General features: G+C 41.3%; 1 protein-coding gene across 1 annotated transcript; it reads right to left on the reverse strand.

The window, feature by feature from the left end:
- Positions 1 to 5,131: 5,131 nt before the first annotated feature.
- On the reverse strand, positions 5,132 to 8,881 carry LOC311027814 (uncharacterized protein). Its single transcript, XM_084031984.1, has one exon. It carries the CDS (start codon positions 6,990 to 6,992, stop codon positions 5,703 to 5,705), a length of 1,290 nt encoding a protein of 429 aa, XP_083888110.1. The 5' UTR covers positions 6,993 to 8,881; the 3' UTR covers positions 5,132 to 5,702.
- Positions 8,882 to 20,370: the final 11,489 nt, after the last annotated feature.

Raw genomic sequence — 20,370 nt, forward strand, 5'->3', positions numbered from 1 at the left:
GCTTTGGTTTTCCCCATTCTTTCCTTTGTTTATTTTTAGCTCCCCTGCACTTTTTAGCAATGTGTCCTTTTTTCTGACAGTTATGGCAAACCGAATCCTTAAAACCACAGTCATTTGCGAAGTGAGCTCCCCCACAACGATAACACTCCACGGACTTTAATGGCTTGCCTCTTTTTTCTTTTGACACCAGATGAACGGCGCATGGCTGCGCACCGCCGTTAGCATTTTTAATGTCTTTAGTGTTGTTAGCTGCTGTTTCCATAGCTTGGGCGATCTCAAGCGCTCTTCTGAAAGTTAGCGTGGCTTCTCCCAACAAACGGCGCTGCATGCCGTCGTCATTAATCCCACAGACTAACCTGTCCCGCAGCATGTCCTCCAGCACAGCACCGAACTCACAGTGCTCCGACAACTGTCTCATCTCCGCGACAAACGCAGCCACTGTCACTCCCGGCTTGCGTGAATGAGTGTGAAACTTGAAGCGCTGAACAATTACAGATGGCTTTGGGTTGTGGTGATTCTGCACCATGGTCACCAGTTCTTTGAAGCCGATGTCTCCCGGTCTCCGCGGCGTGGCAAGATTGCGGATGAGCTTGTACGTCTTGGCCCCGCACACACTGAGGAGAATCGACCGCTGTTTTCCTTCGTCTTCGATGTCGTTGGCGAGGAAAAAGTGCTCCAGTCTCTCGACATACTCCACCCAGTCGCCGTCCTCCTCGACAAACTCGGTGAGCGAACCAACGGTAGCCATTACTGTTAACTGCGCGCCAACTTCTTCTTCGACTCATACGGTAACTTTACCTACTCGGCATAAATCCTCGGCTTGACTTGCGTTTTTAATCCTCGTCGCCAGTGTAGTAACCTGAGTGGTTGCTCTCTTAGCAATAATACACGCAGACGCCGGTTACCGTGTTTGCTTTGTTTACTCACACTCCGAGCAGCATACATACATCGGCCAGTAGGCGGAACATTACATGTGCAACACAACAGGTGTGCCTACTTTTTCCGGGCGGGGTTACAGAGCCCGCTGACAAAAGGTTCCGGGGCGCAGCCCTCTAATGCAGCAGTGATATGCATTCACTCTGCAACAAGATTTACTGTACAAATTTGATGAATAAAACCAATGATCGTAGACTAGACTAGTCTGAAAATGGCATAGGCATCTGTGCTGTAAGAAAAAGAAAAAAATCGAGAATCGAATCGAATCGTGACCCTAAAATCGAAAATCAAATCGAATCGAGTATTTGGAGATTCGTGACACCCCTAGTATATATAAATCTTTATTATGGACTCAGATGGTCCACTCACATCCAACATACACACACACATATGACACATTAAAATACATACTCAAAAATACTGTACTAAAATAGGTGCAAGCTATCATGCCAATGGTTTCGAAGCCTGGATGTGAACCGATAGCCCATCATTGGGTTGGTTAAGGCTATAATGATGCTATTTTCTGATAAATCCAATCGACACATGAAATTGAACATTAGCTTTCGTAACAGTGCCTGACATGTAGGTACATTAGAGGACACAAATAGCTGGCTAGCACTGTGCCACCTAGGAGCACGGAGCAACAACCTCATGGCATCATTATATGCCACTCTAAGCCTCTGCATAGTTCTCACTCTGTAAGAGGACCAGAGATGAGCTGCTGCTGTATACAGCGGCGTGACATAAGCCCTAAACAAAGCACACTTAACATCTGTGGAACACATGGAAAATTTCCTCAACATCACGTTGGCCTGTGCATATATTTTACACCACGACGAATGTCACCGTCATCCACGAGATCATCTGAGAAGACATGTCCTAGATATTTGAATTCCCTGCATATTTCTAAGAGGCCATCTGCGAGGTGGAAAGCAGGAAAAGAGGATTTTTTGTCCTCTCTAGATCTCACAACAACAACCTTACTCTTTTTGGAATTATAGTTGATGTCAAATTCTCTTCCATATTGTGTGCATATCCTCAACAGCTCTTGTAACCCAGCAGAATATGGACAATGTAAAACCAGGTCATCAGCATACATGAGATGATTCACAACTTGATCTCCCACAATACATCCTGTTGTACATTCATTTAGCTGTCTTGAAAGGTCATCAATATATACATTAAAAAGAATAGGGGATAATATTCCTCCTTGACGGACCCCATTCGCCACATGAAAAGGATCAGAAACAGTATTATCTCATTTGACCTGGAATGTTTGCTGAGCATACCAATACATTAGAATTCTGACAATATATTTAGGAACATCTCTCATGAGTAGTTTTTCAAATAGTTTTGCATGGTTGATTCTATCGAATGCCTTAGAGGCATCAATAAAACAGAGAAACATAGAGGTGTTTTGGCGTTGATATTTAGCGACAATCTCCTTTAAAGCATAAATGCATAAGTCAGTACTATGTTTTGTCTTGAACCCAAATTGATTGTCTGTAGTTAATACATACATTTCGATCCTATTTAAAATATTTTTTTCCAGCACCTTAGACAGGGTACTGGCAAAGGCAATTGGCCTATAATTGTCCATGCTGTTTAATTTGCCAGCCTTCTCCTTAAGCACAGGAACCAGCAAAACAGAGAAGATGGAATCAGGGAGAACACCATGCACCATGATACCAGAGAAACACATGGCTAACAGTGGAGAGAGCCTATAGCTGGCATGCTTAAGATGCTCTGCAGCAATACCATCTGTACCACATGTTTTGTTGTTATCAAGCATCTCAATAGCATGTGCCACCTCCGCTGGCCTTACTGTAACATTAGTGTCCAAATCAACATTATTAACAGCAACAACAGTAGCTTGAGATGAATACATTTGTTACAGTTTTTCATAATTGTTAATAACTTGAACCCTTCCAACCTTTCATCTAAACTGTAAATACAAAACCCAGTTTTCAAACTACATTCACAAAACCTCTGATTCTTCTGGACAAATCAAACCATCACATACTGACTGTAATTGTGTTTAACTTCTGCAGCCTGTGGTCAGCATAATGCATCAAAAGTACATCACAGAGAAACATGTGTTTTTGTAAGTGAGAATGTGTTTAGCTTCAATTAAAAACATGCGTTTAGGCCACCGACCTTTGGGTTCAGAGATTAGGATTTAGTCTTTCAGCAAATGTGAACAACTGTAATACGGATGCAGAAGTAAACGTTTTGGTCCTGTGCGTGTTGCATGTTACCTCCTGTCACACGTTAACGCAACTCATATTAGAACACTGCCATACCTAACGTATAAAAAGTAAGCACCAACCTGCTCTGTGTAACCGGACTTCAGGCAGGAAAACAGTGTCCAGTAGCTTCCGCTGTCGCTCGTTCTCCTCTTTAGAACGAGAAAGTTCCTCCTCGTATTCTGCTACCGTTCTTTCAAACAGCCCAAATATCTCTTCAACAGCCGCACTTAGTCGCTGCTCCACCAAAGCTCTCATCACTTGGACTTTACTCATTTTCCCGCGACGAGAGAAACGTTTTTACTCCACACAAACTCCGTCAAAATCTGTTTCCAGCTAGCATGCTAAGCTAACTAGCTTAGCTTCGTAGGCTCCCGGGAGATGATTCAGGGTTAAAACATTCAGAATAAAAGGTGAAGAGTACAAAGTCCATCCAGACAGGTTTATCCAGACACACAGAGACTCTGATGGATCAGTACTGGTGAAGCTAACAGACACTTTCTCAACACCACGAAGTAACTCTTCTACTGAAACCAGGCGCCATTGTTGAAGATGGAACATCCGGGTACGCCGCGACTTCTTCTTCTTCTTCTGTTGGATTTGATTGGCGGCTGGCATCCAGTTTACAGGTACATTACCGCCAACTACCGGACTGGAGTGTGGTACATTCGATGTGCAGTTAGGATAGACGCCGCGACTTCTTCTTCTTCTTTGGCGTTTAATGGCAGTCGGCATCCTTAATGTTGCATATACCGCCATCTGCTGGACTTTACTTCTTTCTTCTTTCCTCTTTTGTTATATTCTTTTAATTAGACCAGATGAGATAAGAAATCTCATAATGATTCTTCTCCCTTCCTTAGATTTTCCACATTCTACTAGACCCTTGAAGTTATTTCCCACTTTTCCAACCTTTCGCAACCCTGTCTTCATCATTTCCCTCTCTCTTTCATATCTAGGACAAGCTACAATTACATGCTGCACTGTCTCCCTCTCCCCACAGCTACACTGACCCGTTGGATGTTTTCCTATTATATTAAGTGTGTTATTCAGTTTACTGTGCCCTATTCTTATTCTGCTCATGATTACTTGTTTTGTTCTATTGTCTCCATAACATCCTACCTCTCCTACTACTCCTTGTAATTTATGTAAATGTCTCCCTTTTTCCTGGCTCTTCCAATACTGATTCCATTGATTGATTATTTCCTTCCATATTAAACTTTTCCCCTCTGCTTTTGATAAAGCCACGATTTCTTCTTTGTTTGGTCTTTTTTATGGCGTTTGGCAAACAATGTTGTGGTGCATCACCGCCACCAACCGGAGGAAAAACTCCACACAGAAGAACCTGAACCCCCATGCAGCTGATGATTCTGATTACTATTCCCTAATTCTAATAATAAAGAAAATGATAAAAAAGCTATCCATCAAATTCGTCCTATTCATCACGGAGACAGAAATTAATAACACCATATCTCATGGATTATTTCTCAACTTAACTTCCCTGAGACTCGGTGTCTATAGTATTTATCAAAAGCCTTTAAGCTTATAGTTAAGATATAGATATCTCATCAATGAGATCAAATATATTTCCTGTATTTAACGATAGGGCGCGGAAAGAGACGACTCAAAGGATTATTTCCCTGGATTTATTTCTGTGTATCAGAAGAGGTGATGCACAGCAAGATCATTTCCATAAGAAACGTAAATAAAAACATTAAAGAATAAGTTGTGCTGTAATGATGGGGCAGACACAGACCTGACATTCATCCACTTTATTTGTATCAATGCAGATGTACACTTACAATATATTGACAGGACCGTGCTCACAGAGATCCAAAAAGCATAAGTATGCATTTCTACCAGACAACAATTATGTGATCATATTATAGCACAAATACGAACATCAGAGTCAAAAATATTTAAGAAATCAAATAAATCATCCAAAATACGTCATGAAAACTAATAATTATAAAAATACATATAAAAAGTAGGAATCAGTCAAAAATACTGGCCTAACATTTTAGGAATCCAGCCTGGTTTATCTGTATATTACCCACAATCATGAGCGTGTTGCTGCACGGTGGTGTAGTGGGTAGCACTCTCGCCTCACAGCGAGAGCATCGCAGGTTTGACTCCCAGGTCTTCTGTGTGGAGTTTGCATGTTCTCTCCGTGCACGCGTGGGTTCTCTCCGGGTTCTTCCTGGGGATAGGTTAATTGATGACTCTAAATTGCCCAAAGGTGTGAATGTGAGCATGAATGGTTGTTTGTCTCTACATGTTGGCCCTGCGATACACTGGCGTCCTTCGCCCAATGACAGCTGAGATCGGCTCCAGCCCCCCCGCAAGAAGGTAGAAAATGACAGAGCGTGTTCTAGTCCTGCTCTGTGTTAAGTGTCCACAGATAACTTCTGTTGTAATATGACACAATGAATAAAATGTTATTGAGTGAAACCTGTCACTTCCATATTGTTCTCCTGCAAATCTAGATAGCACAGTGCAAACTTCACTTCATTGCTCCATTTGTTAAACAGTCAGTGGCAGGACTCTTTTGTAACTGAAAGGTTTTTCTCCTGTATGAGTTCTCATGTGTTTCTTCAGATCTCGATTTTCAATGAAACCTTTACCACACACTGAGCAGCTGAAAGGTTTTTCTCCTGTATGAATTCTCATGTGTTTCTTCAAATTGCCACTTTCACTGAAAGCTTTACCACACACTGAGCAGCTGAAAGGTTTTTCTCCTGTATGAGTTCTCATGTGTTTCTTCAGATCTCCATTTTCAATGAAACGTTTACCACACACTGAGCAGCTGAAAGGTTTGTCTCCTGTATGAGTTCTCATGTGTGTCTTCAGACGTCGATTTACAGTGAAACCTTTACCACACACTGAGCAGCTGAAAGGTTTTTCCCCCGTATGAGTCATCATGTGTCTCTTCAGATGTCCATTTACAGTGAAACCATTACCACACACTGAGCAGCTGAAAGGTTTTTCTCCTGTATGATTCATCATGTGTATCTTTAAATCGTACGTGCTATTGAAGCCTTTACCACACACTGAGCAGTCGAAAGGTTTTTCTCTTGTATGAGTTCTCATGTGTTTCTTCAGATCTCCATTTTCAATGAAACGTTTACCACACACTGAGCAGCTGAAAGGTTTTTCTCCTGTATGCGTTCTCATGTGTCTCTTCAGAGTACCATTTTCAGTGAAACCTTTACCACACACTGAGCAGCTGAAAGGTTTTTCTCCTGTATGAGTTCTCATGTGTTTCTTCAGATTTCCACATAAATTGAATTGTTTCCAACACTGAGAGCAGTTAAATGGTTTCTTTCCAGTTCTACATCTAAAATCACTGTCGGGATCATTTTTCAAAGCCTTTAAAACTGACCGAGGTTCTCTGGTCTCCTGCCAATCAGCACTGTCATCAGGCTCAGGTTCAGAAGAGTCTCCAGTCGTGTCATCAGTATCTGTTTGTAAATGTGAATCGGAGTTCCTGGCTGGTTCTGGTCCCCCACAGTCCTCTTCATCAGCTTCTGTTTTCATCTGTTCAGGTGAGTCTCTGGCTACAGCTGAAACCAGCCCTGAGGACTGAGGTTTCTCTTCATCGTTGTCTTCTTCACCCTTGATATCAACCTCCTCCAGGCCTCGATGCTTCTCTCCTTGCTGACTGGTCAAGAGTTCTTCCTGTTCTTCTTTAATGTGTGGGGGGTCTGGGTCTTCCTGGTCCAGACTGGAGCTCCAGTCCTGCTGCTCAAATTGAACCTCTTCTTTAGTCACCAACAGCTGCTGGACGTCTGCAGGAAAACAATAAACACACATACAGAATATAGAGACGTTTCAAATAGGGCTGAACGATATATCGTTATCGTATCTATATCTAGATATGAACATTCAAGATATTAATATCGAAAAAGCAACGATATAAACGATATAGATTTCCCCCGCGCTCGCCCTGCATGTACAGCTCTGGCAGTCACAATAAACTTCATTTTTACGATTGCCCTTGAATGCATCGCTATGGCCAGCCAACCACAAACCTTATTTCATGCTTGCTGTGGATCTGAAGCCAACCAATGACGAACATACGAGGGCGGGACTCCCGCCGCGGGAGTGAGGGAGCCGGAGACTGAGACACAACATACGCAGCGGGGAAATCAAAAGAAAGAAAATTGAGACGAGTGTGGAAGATAATGCGGCCGGTGGCGGTGCCGAATCTGATTTGGTGCCAAAACATAAATCATCGGGGACTTCCGGTTGGGGATCGGAATGTAGTGGCCGCATTAGCTTTGCTCTCCCATTACTTTTTCAAAAACAATAGCTTTAACTACCCCAAACCTCTTCAAATACGAACCAACGAACAATTAACGTGGTATCTATGTAAAACTGGCAAAATGTCATCGAAACCAGGCAAACAATCCAAGAAAGACGACGCCAAAAAGGTAGAAGCCCATGGCACGTGTGGTGGCTCCTGTGTTGCTAACATAGCTGAACTGCTAGAGGAGCACAGAGAAGCCATCTCATCTGAGTTTAAAATGGCATTTTCATCTCTGGAAGAGAAACTGATTCAAACCCAAGCCACAGTAGAAGATCACGACCAGCGCATCCTCTCGGTGGAGTCAAACGCTAACCTGCTGGAAGAGCGTATGTGTTTACTCGAGGAGAAGTGCACCACGCTAGCTGATAGCAACGCTAAGCTAGCAGCTAAAACAGCGGACCTGGAGGGTCGGAGCCGGAGGAACAATATCAGGATAATCGGGCTGCCAGAGTCGATTGAGGGGCCCCGGCCGACTTGCTTGTGGAACTACTCGGCAGCCAAATACTACCAACTCCCCCCGAACTTGACCGGGCACATCGAGCCCTCATCGCCAAACCACCCCCGGGGGGTAAGCCACGGGTTGTTATTATTCGCTTCCACCGCTACCAAGTGCGAGAATTGGTCGTCAGAGAGGCCCGCAAACAGAGAGGTAAACTGCAATACAGGGGGAAACCGGTACTGATTTTCGAGGATTATACACCAGAAGTCCTGGAGCAGCGAACCAGATATCGAGAAGTCATGGCTGAGCTGTACAACTTGGGTCTGAGGCCATCTCTGCTCTTCCCGGCAAGGCTATCGATTGTGCTGAAAGATGGGGCCAGGAGAGGTTTCTCCTCGCCCGACGAAGCCCGGGTGTTTGCCGCAGCCCACCACCAGCAGCCTGCGGCCCGATCGGGAGTGCCGTGAACGAAACAAAAGGGACAAACAACTCATCTGGTAACAACGTAGATCTTTATTTACTTTTTAAATAATTGCCATTGCAGAGCGGAATGAATCTTTACCCACTCAGGGTACTAGACTTCACTCACGCTGCGGGCTATTTCAACAAACAGGTGAGCCGATCCCAGCTGTCATGTTAACTTAGCTTACGTCCTCTCGGCAATACTGTTGGGCTGCGTTACTATTGATGAAAATGTTGTGCTCTTAGGAGCTATGATTGTGCTGTTACTCTTGTTATTAGCCATAACTGAGCTGTTACTCGTGTTATTGCTCCTGCCTCGTTAGTTTGCGTTACTGAGAAGGTATGTTTCGCTTATGTTGTGCTGTGAGGCCGAATATAGCCTAATGTAAATTGGACACTTGCTGCTTGATATCCTCTGCACTGAAATTTGCTCCATAGATTTGTACCACTATGTGATATGTTCCAGGTGGACTTAACTGATCTGCTGCTTAATCTTATCTTTCATTTTATTCCAAAATATATATGTGTGGGTGTGTGTGTGTGTGTGTGTGGGGGGGGGGGGGGGTGTTTATATATATATATTTTTTTTATATACCGGTGTATGTATATATATATATATATATTTTTTTTTTTTACCATTATTTTGTTTTGATCCTCATGTTATTTATGTGTGTGTGTATCTAAGATATACACTTTATTTTTTTACTATTATTATTATTTCATATACATATATTATACTACTGCACCATCCCCCCCTCCTTCCTTTTTTTTTTTTTTTTTTCATGTGTGGACAAGCAAGCACTAGAAGCTCATAATTCACTCACCTTCTCAAAGCCTGTTGCTGTTAAAGAGGATGGAGTATTATTAATCACACGTATAGCTAATTATACTACGGACCAAGTTCTTTGGAATATTTCTGTGTTCTATTGTTCGTTTGACCTTAATAATGGGGATACTGTTACATATTTTGGGAAGAGAAGCTAAGCATTCGAGTGAAGGTTAGTAAAGGTTGAATAGTGTGCGCCAATGCAATTGGCGAAGAGGTATGATAACCAAAGGGTTAGGGAAGTTATGGGGTTCGGGGAGGTGGGGAGGGGCATGGCTGGGGTAAGTAAGCCAACTTCCTTTTTTGTGTATTTTGTTAGTTTGTTTTTTTGTCCCATCGGTCTCATTGTGTCTTTCAATGTTGCATTTATTTACCTTTTCTTTTTCTCATTTGCTCTGGAACAATCCACAGACTGCAGTGCTGGTATGTTACACTTCATATCGATCTTTGTGCTATGGCCGATGTAGCCCATTCACAGAAGGGTGGTGGACAGGTGGTAAGAATACTCTCATTAAATGTAGGTGGACTCAATGCCACAGTCAAGCGTGCTAGGATATTCTCACACATTCAAAACCTTAAAGCTGACATAATGTTTCTCCAAGAGACACACTTACTTAATATTGATCACCAGAAATTGTCTAGACCTTGGATAGGACAAATCTTTCATTCTAAATTTAACCTGAAAACGAGAGGTGTGGCCATACTTGTTAGGAAAAACGTGCATTTCACTCCAGACAAAATTATTGCAGACCCAAATGGTCGCTATGTGATTGTCCCCGGTACATTGTACCAGAAACCGGTTGTCCTCGTATCTGTCTATGCTCCTAATTGGGATGACTATAACTTCATGAAAAACCTATTGTCTTCTCTTCCTAACTTAAATTCCCATGTGCTAATTGCGGGAGGTGATATGAACTGTGTCATTAACCCTCTACTGGATAGGTCTAGCTCCAGAACTTCAACACCATCTAAAATGTCTCAGACCCTCTCTGCCTTTATGGAACAATATGGCTATGTTGATCCCTACAGACTTCTACATCCCACTATTAAGCAGTACTCTTTCTTTTCACACGTACATCGTACTTTTTCACGCATAGATTACTTTCTCATTGACAAAACACTAATTCCCTCGGTAATATCCACACAATACTCACCTATAGTCGTATCTGACCACTCCGCAGTAACCCTTGACCTTCGCTTTGACCATAGGCCTAAAGATTATAGGACATGGCGCTTAGATCCTCTGTTGCTGGCTGATGGGAATTTCTGTAAACAAATCTCCGAAGCCATTGACCTCTTTTTGGAAACCAATAACACAGAAGGCATCTGCCCTATGCTATTATGGGAAACCCTAAAGGCCTTTATTAGGGGTAAAATTATTTCATATACGTCCTTTATTAATAAAAATCGTAGAGCGCGCCAAAAAGAACTGGAAGAATCCATTGCCACTGTAGACCATCGCTACTCAATTGATCAATCACCTGACCTTTACAAGGAAAGGTTGAAACTTAAGACTGAACTTGATCTTTTGACAACAAGAGAGGCTGAACAACTTCTGCTCCGCTCCAGAGGCACTCAGTATGAATTTGGAGATAAGGCAAGTCGGCTTTTAGCCCATCAGCTGAAAACTAAAACTGCTTCCAACCAGATTACTCAGATCCGTACTAATACCGGTGCGCTTACGTCTGACCCCGTAGAAATAAATAACATTTTTAAAACATTCTATTCTCAGCTCTATACGTCGGAGTCCTCCAATAATGAAGCTCATATGTCTGAATTTTTCACAGCACTAGACGTACCCGTGATTTCAGAGGATAACAGACAGATGCTGGACAGCCCTTTGCAACTTAACGAGATTACCGAAGCAATAAAACTGATGAATAATAATAAATCACCCGGACCGGATGGTTTTCCGGTGGAATTTTTTAAAAAATTTATAGAAAAATTAGCTCCATTACTACTAAGGATGTTTACGCAGTCGCTCCGGCAGGGCTGCTTGCCACCCACCCTCACCCAGGCCTCAATTTCCCTTATATTAAAGAAGGACAAAGATCCCTTAAACTGTGCGTCTTTTCGTCCAATATCGTTACTGTCGGTTGATGTTAAAATACTTGCGAAGGCAATTTCACGTCGGTTGGAGACTGTTATGACCTCCATTGTGTCAGAAGACCAGACGGGGTTCATTAGACAACGACACTCATTCACCAACATTAGAAGGCTTCTCGGCATCATCCACACCCCACCTTCCCCTTCTGACCCAGAAGTAATCGTGTCCCTTGATGCCGAGAAGGCCTTCGATAGGGTGGAGTGGTCCTACTTGTTCACCGCGTTGCGGCATTTTGGCTTTGGAGGCAATTTTATATCCTGGATTCAATTGCTTTACACCTCTCCTCAAGCATCGGTATGCACAAATACTTCTTGTTCTAAGACTTTTCCCCTTTCCCGTGGAACGCGCCAGGGGTGCCCGCTTTCCCCTCTTCTATTCGCCATCGCCATAGAGCCACTCTCGATAGCACTTAAAACGGAAAGAGGTTTTCTGGGCATCCAGCGATGGGGAACAGAACACAAAGTATCCCTCTACGCAGATGACCTGCTTTTGTACGTAAGGAACCCGTTGTCTAGTATTCCTCGGATCTTATCAATTCTTAACTTCTTCAGCACTTTTTCGGGATACAAATTAAATGTTCAAAAAAGTGAATGTTTTCCAGTTAATCAGCCAGCCTTGGACATCCCAGCACTGTCTATCCCGTTTAAGTTTTCCAGCTCAGAGTTTAAATACTTAGGTGTCGTCATTACACGATCTATAAGGTCCCTACGTGAACAAAACTTTGCAGCTCTCACCTCAAAAATCAAGTCTGACCTCCAAAGGTGGAGCCACTTACCCCTTTCACTAGCAGGGAGGGTACAAATAGTCAAGATGAACGTTTTACCTCGCTATCTATACCTCTTCCAATGCCTTCCCATCTTTTTACCCCAATCGTTTTTCAAATCTATTGACTCTGTTGTCTCTCAATTCATATGGGCGGGTAAACATCCTAGAATCTGCAAAGCTGCCATGCAGCGGAGTAGACCTTCAGGTGGACTTGGCTTGCCAAACTTCCAATCTTATTACTGGGCGGCAAACGCGCACAAACTATTACTCTGGTTTACATCCCCACAGAGCAGCTGGTGCCAATTGGAATCTGACTCATGCATATCGTCATCGCCGCAGGCTCTGGCATGCGGCACCCTGCCCTTACCTTACTCACAGTACACATCTAACCCCCTTGTCGTTGCATCACTCAAAATCTGGGCTCAAATAAGGGGACATTTTAAGTGGTCTTCCCTTCCTCAATCAACACCCATCTGCAAAAACCATCTCTTTGCACCAGCCAGAACTGATCCGCGCTTTGTGTTCCTGGGCAGAGGGGGTCTGCGTTCATTAAAAGATTTGTATGTAGAAGGGTCATTTGCAAGTTTCAACCAGCTACAAGCCATATTTGGATTAACCAGTTCGGATTTCTTTAGATATTTTCAACTACGGGATTTTGGAAGAACTCATTCACCTACATTCCCACTTATCCCAACCGTAACTGGTATGGACCACATTCTCTTAGCTAACACCACCCCTAAAGGACATGTCTCCTACCTATATGACCTACTGTTGCCAGCCAATGAATTAACTATTGAAAAAATCAAATCGAACTGGGAAGACGAACTGCAAGTGACCCTTTCTGATCGGTTCTGGAGTAAAGCCCTTACAAATATCAAACTTTCCTCTTCATGTATGCGGCTTAGCCTCATTCAATTTAAAGTGCTGCACAGGATTCATTATAGCATGTCCAGGCTCTCTAGAATCTACCCAGATACAGTTGAAGATAAATGTAATAGATGCTCGCTCTCACCGTGTGACCTTACACATATGTTTTGGACATGCCCTAAGTTGTTTACTTTCTGGGATTCATTCTTTAAGGTTATTTCTGAAATAACGCAGATCCATATCCCACCATCTCCTCATGTAGCTATTTTTGGAAGACTTCCAGATGAAAATGTTGCAACAAATACTCAATCCAATGTAATTGCTTTCTCCTCTCTGATCGCTCGAAGGAGCATTTTGCTCTTATGGAAATCCCGCCTCCCTCCATCACTCAAATCTTGGCTTCGTGACATCATGTCCTTTCTAAAATTGGAAAAAATTTAATTTGCTTTGAGAGGCCGCTCGGATAAATTCCATTGTCACTGGCAACCGTTGATTAACTATTTCGACCGTCTGCCTGCGAGTGAAATTGCACAGTAGAATCCAAAACATACTTTACATTAAACTACACTACTTTGCATTAATTTATTATCTGTGCGCTGCTGCCTGTCCACCACCCTGCCCTCTTCTGTAGGAGTGACGTATATATGAACACTGTGGTTTTAAAACATGTTTAAAAAACAACTCTGCCTTCTATAGCTGGTGGTATAAGTACTGCAACAATTCCATTATTTGCATAACACAATATTGAGACATTTTTTTTTTAATTTTTTTTTATTTTTTATTTTTAGATATATTTATATATCTATACATATGAAGATACTTTAATATTATAATTCATCTTTGTATCTTTTTTATTAAAGGTTTTGTTTTATATCATATTCATTTACTTGCTTAATTATTTGCATACATGTCTTTTGTCCTAGCCTGTCCATGTTTGCTCTTGTCTGTCTTTATCTTTTATATATAATTTTTCTTTTTTAGTTTTTCTTATGTTGAGGAAGCTGGGGGTGGGTATGGGAGGGGTTAAGAAGAAATAATAATTTGAAAAAACTGAAAATGCCTTTGTAACTGTCTCTGAATGTACATCATACTTTGTCATCATTTTCTTTAATAAAATGTTTAAACAAAAAAAACATAAATCATCCTCCATTATTTGGAGGTATTTTGGATTTAATAACGATGATGTCAACCAGAGCGAGGTGTTGTGCAGGTCGTGTTTGGCGAAAATTGAGTGTATTGCAATGCGTTCAGAAGCGTTACACTGTATGAGTCGGCATCCACCAGACATAAAGACATTACAGACGCTATAACATACCACATTGCAAAAGACATGGTACCCGTGTAGACGGTCTTAAATGTTTTTTTATTTATTGATTGGTGACTTTATGTTAATGTCGATGACTGGCAGTGAGTTATCAATAAAACTGCAGTTTCTACATCCTTTTGTATTATGATGTTTTTATTTTTCTGAAAAATATTTGGTTTTCACCGAACCCGTAGTCATATCGTATCGATATTAAGATATCTGGCATGAATATCGAGATATGAAATTTTGTCCATATCGTTCAGCCTTAGCTTCAAACAGCTGAACAATCAGTCACCAGTACACTGTTTTTTTTCTGAAACAAAACAGGCAGACAGACAACCTGCAAAAATACAATGCACCAGCAGTAATGCAGTCATCAGTATATATAAATCTTTATTATGGACTCAGATGGTCCACTCACATCCAACATACACACACACATATGACACATTAAAATACATACTCAAAAATACTATACTAAAATAGGTGCAAGCTATCATGCCAATGGTTTCGAAGCCTGGATGTGAACCGATAGCCCATCATAGGGTTGGTTAAGGCTATAATGATGCTATTTTCTGATAAATCCAATCGACACATGAAATTGAACATTAGCTTTCGTAACAGTGCCTGACATGTAGGTACATTAGAGGACACAAATAGCTGGCTAGCACTGTGCCACCTAGGAACACGGAGCAACAACCTCATGGCATCATTATATGCCACTCCAAGCCTCTGACTAGTTCTCACTCTGTAAGAGGACCAGAGATGAGCTGTATACAGCGGTGTGACATAAGCCCTAAGCAAAGCACACTTAACATCTGTGGAACACATGGAAAATTTCCTCAACATCACGTTGGCCTGTGCATATATTTTACACCATTGACGACGAATGTCACCGTCATCCATGAGATCATCTGAGAAGACATGTCCTAGATATTTTAATTCCCTGCATATTTCTAAGAGGCCATCTGCGAGGTGGAAAGCAGGAAAAGAGGATTTTTTGTCCTCTCTAGATCTCACAACAACAACCTTACTCTTTTTGGAATTATATATATTCTCTTCCATATTGTGTGCATATCCTCAACAGCTCTTGTAACCCAGCAGAATATGGACAATGTAAAACCAGGTCATCAGCATACATGAGATGATTCACAACTTGATCTCCCACAATACATCCTGTTGTACATTCATTTAGCTGTCTTGAAAGGTCATCAATATATACATTAAAAAGAATAGGGGATAATATTCCTCCTTGACGGACCCCATTCGCCACATGAAAAGGATCAGAAACAGTATTATCCCATTTGACCTGGAATGTTTGCTGAGCATACCAATACATTAGAATTCTGACAATATATTTAGGAACATCTCTCATGAGTAGTTTTTCAAATAGTTTTGCATGGTTGATTCTATCGAATGCCTTAGAGGCATCAATAAAACAGAGAAACATAGAGGTGTTTTGGCGTTGATATTTAGCGACAATCTCCTTTAAAGCATAAATGCATAAGTCAGTACTATGTTTTGTCTTGAACCCAAATTGATTGTCTGTAGTTAATACATACATTTCGATCCTATTTAAAATAATTTAATAATAATTTATTTACTTAGACAGGGTACTGGCAAGGGCAATTGGCCTATAATTGTCCATGCTGTTTAATTTGCCAGCCTTCTCCTTAAGCACAGGAACCAGCAAAACAGACAAGATGGAATCAGGGAGAACACCATGCACCATGATACCAGAGAAACACATGGCTAACAGTGGAGAGAGCCTATAGCTGGCATGCTTAAGATGCTCTGCAGCAATACCATCTGTACCACATGTTTTGTTGTTATCAAGCATCTCAATAGCATGTGCCATCTCCGCTGGCCTTACTGTAACATTAGTGTCCAAATCAACATTATTAACAGCAACAACAGTAGCTTGAGATGAATACATTTGTTACAGTTTTTCATAATTGTTAATAACTTGAAACCTTCCAACCTTTCATCTAAACTGTAAACACAAAACCCAGTTTTCAAACTACATTCACAAAACCTCTGATTCTTCTGGATAAATCAAACCATCACATACTGACTGTAATTGTGTTTAACTTCTGCAGCCTGTGGTCAGCATAATGCATCAGAAGTACATCACAGAGAAACATGTGTTTTTGTAAGTGAGAATGTGTTTAGCTTCAATTAAAAACATGCGTTTAGGCCACCGACCTTTAGGTTCAGAGATTAGGATTTAGTCTTTCAGCAAATGTGAACAACTGTAATACGGATGCAGAAGTAAACGTTTTGGTCCTATGCGTGTTGCATGTTACCTCCTGTCACACGTTAACGCAACTCATATTAGAACACTGCCATACCTGATGTATAAAAAGTAAGCACCAACCTGCTCTGTGTAACCGGACTTCAGGCAGGAAAACAGCGTCCAGTAGCTTCCGCTGTCGCTCGTTCTCCTCTTTAGAACGAGAAAGTTCCTCCTCGTATTCTGCTACCGTTCTTTCAAACAGCCCAAATATCTCTTCAGCAGCCGCACTTAGTCGCTGCTCCACCAAAGCTCTCGTCACTTGGACTTTACTCATTTTCCCACGACGAGAGAGACGTTTTGACTCCACACAAACTCCGTCAAAATCTGTTTCCAGCTAGCATGCTAAGCTAACTAGCTTAGCTTCGTAGGCTCCCGGGAGATGATTGAGAGTTAAAACATTCAAAATAAAAGGTGAAGAGTACAAAGTCCATCCAGACAGGTTTATCCAGACACACAGAGACTCTGATGGATCAGTACTGGTGAAGCTAACAGACACTTTCTCAACACCACGAAGGAACTCTTCTACTGAAACCAGGCGCCATTGTTGAAGATGGAACATCCGGGTACGCCGCGACTTCTTCTTCTTCTTTGGCGTTTAATGGCAGTCGGCATCCTTAATGTTGCATATACCGCCATCTGCTGGACTTTAGTTCTTTCTTATTTCCTCTTTTGTTATATTCTTTTAATTAAACTAGATGAGATAAGAAATCTCATAATGATTCTTCTCCCTTCCTTAGATTTTCCACATTCTACTAGACCCTTGAAGTTATTTCCCACTTTTCCAACCTTTCGCAACCCTGTCTTCATCATTTCCCTCTCTCTTTCATATCTAGGACAAGCTACAATTACATGATTAGATTAGATTAGAAAACTTTATTGATCCCCAAGGGGAAACTGCTTTGCCACGCAATAAAAACACAAACATCCACATAACAAACGATACAAACATTACCATACCATTGCACAAAACTTATCAACATGATTGGATACTTCATACAACAGAGTAGGCTGCTCAAAGCAAGTGATTTAAATTGATATTAATATAGGCAAGGATAAATAAATAAATATAAGAAAAATATACACCTCCAGAAGATTAAAAAACAACAACAACAACAACAACAATAGACAGCCGCTATTTGTGGTTAAAATACCTGACTGCTGCAGGAACAAAGGAGCGTCTGAGTCGTTCAGTAGAACACCGAGGCATTACTAAACGCTTACTGAAGGAGCTTTTAAGATCCCTAAATATATTGTGGAGTGGGTGGTTATCATAGAGGAGGACTGTTTTCAACTTGGTCCTTGTTCTCTTCTCCACTATTACCTCAAGCTTATCTGGGTTAAAACCAATCACTGAGCCAGCCCTCTTGATTATTTTATTAATCCTGTTCTTGTCGTCAATAGGTATACTGCCTCCCCAGCACAGGACAGCATAAAATAAGACACTAGCCAGGATGCCGTGGTAGAAGATGCCTAGCAGCCTTGGGCTAATGTCAAAGGATCTAAGTTTCCTTAGAAAGAAAAGCCTGGACTGAGCCTTCTTTACAAGGACCCCAGTGTTTTCCTTCCAGTTGAGCTTATTGTCCAAATGGACACCAAGATATTTGTAGGACTCCACAATTTCTATTTTCTGATTATTAATTGTCACTGGGACAGCCTCCTCTTTTTTCTTTCTAAAATCGATAATTAGCTCTTTTGTTTTACCCACATTCAGCTGTAAAAAATTTGTATCGCACCATTTGGCAAAAGAGTGTGCCTCTTTTTTATAGGCCACGTCATTGCCATGGTTTAGCAGACCCACAAGTGCAGTGTCGTCTGAAAACTTTTGTATTAGACAGGATGGCTGACTATGCCTGTAATCAGCTGTATAAAGCGAAAATAAAAAAGGAGATAAAACTGTCCCCTGTGGGGCTCCTGTATTGGTTAAAATGATGTCTGAGGCTTTATCAAGCCTGACATACTGGGGACGGGCTAAAAGATAATCTAAAAGCCAGGCAATGGTTTTGTTATGCAATTTAAAATTACTTAATTTATCGGCTAAAATGTGTGGCTGTATTGTATTAAAAGCACTAGAAAAATCAAAAAACAGGAACCTGACAGAACTGGTCCTCAGTCCTCAGGAGTAGAAGTACTCTGCATAAGGGAAGAGAAAATGTTTTTGTGTGTCTCAGAATGGTCAAGATTATCAAATCTGGCAAAGAATGCATTAGCATCATTTGCTGTTATGCCTGAGCCACAGCGACTTTGATTGCTGGTCCCATAACCAGTGATGGACTTCATACCGTTCCATAGCCCTCTTGTGTTGCTTCCTGACATGAGCCCTTCAACTTTATTCTTATATTCACGTTTCCCCTGTCTGATTACTGCTTTCAATGTTCTTTGTGCATCTCTGATTCTATCTTTGTCACCACTGTTAAAAGCTGCTTTTTTCATGTTGATAGCAGCTTTCACCTCGCTTGTCACCCATGGTTTGTTATTAGGGAATATTCTAATTTTCTTACAAGGAATGACCAAATCGACACAATAGTTAATATAACAAGTCACTTTGTCGGATATACTGTTCACGTCACTGTCACCATCAAAAAATATGCTCCAGTCAGTGCATTCAAAACATCCTCTTAGAGCGTCACATGCGTCATCCGACCAGACGCGCACAGTCTTGGATGTAGTAGGAAGTTTCCGTATCACCGGTGAATATTTCGGCATCAAGTATATTAAGTTGTGATCCGAGTTGCCCAGCGGCGGAAGCAACTTGGCCACAAAACTCTCCTTAATGTTCGTATAGAACAAATCAAGAATTTTGTTGCCCCTCGTGGGGAAAGATACAATTTGTTTAAAAGACGGGAGAACGGAGGAGAGAGAGCAGTGGTTAAAATCCCCATTTATTATAACCAGTACGTGCTCCACTGTCTCCCTCTCCCCACAGCTACACTGACCCGTTGGATGTTTTCCTATTATATTAAGTGTTTTATTCAGTTTACTGTGCCCTATTCTTATTCTGCTCATGATTACTTGTTTTGTTCTATTGTCTCCATAACATCCTACCTCTCCTACTACTCCTTGTAATTTATGTAAATGTCTCCCTTTTTCCTGACTCTTCCAATACTGATTCCATTGATTGATTATTTCCTTCCATATTAAACTTTTCCCCTCTGCTTTTGATAAAGCCACGATTTCTTCTTCGTTTGGTCTTTTTTATGGCGTTTGGCAAACAATGTTGTGGTGCATCACCGCCACCAACCGGAGGAAAAACTCCACACAGAAGAACCTGAACCACCATGCAGCTGATGATTCTGATTACTATTCCCTAATTCTAATAATAAAGTAAATGATAAAAAAGCTATCCATCAAATTCGTCCTATTCATCACTGAGACAGAAATTAATAACACCATATCTCATGGATTATTTCTCAACTTAACTTCCCTGAGACTCGGTGTCTATAGTATTTATCAAAGGCCTTTAAGCTTATAGTTAAGATATAGATATCTCATCAATGAGATCAAATATATTTCCTGTATTTAACGATAGGGCGTGGAAAGAGACGACTCAAAGGATTATTTCTCTGGATTTATTTCTGTGTATCAGAAGAGGTGATGCACAGCAAGATCATTTCCATAAGACACGTAAATAAAAACATTAAAGAATAAGTTGTGCTGTAATGATGGGGCAGACACAGACCTGGCATTCATCCACTTTATTTGTATCAATGCAGATGTACACTTACAAGATCTTGACAGGAACGTGTTCACAGAGATCCAAAAAGCATAAGTATGCATTTCTACCACACAACAATTATGTGATCATATAATAGCACAA

Source organism: Eutrigla gurnardus, assembly GCF_963514095.1.
Source record: "Eutrigla gurnardus genome assembly, chromosome: 17".
NCBI classification, from domain to species: Eukaryota; Metazoa; Chordata; class Actinopteri; order Perciformes; family Triglidae; genus Eutrigla; species Eutrigla gurnardus.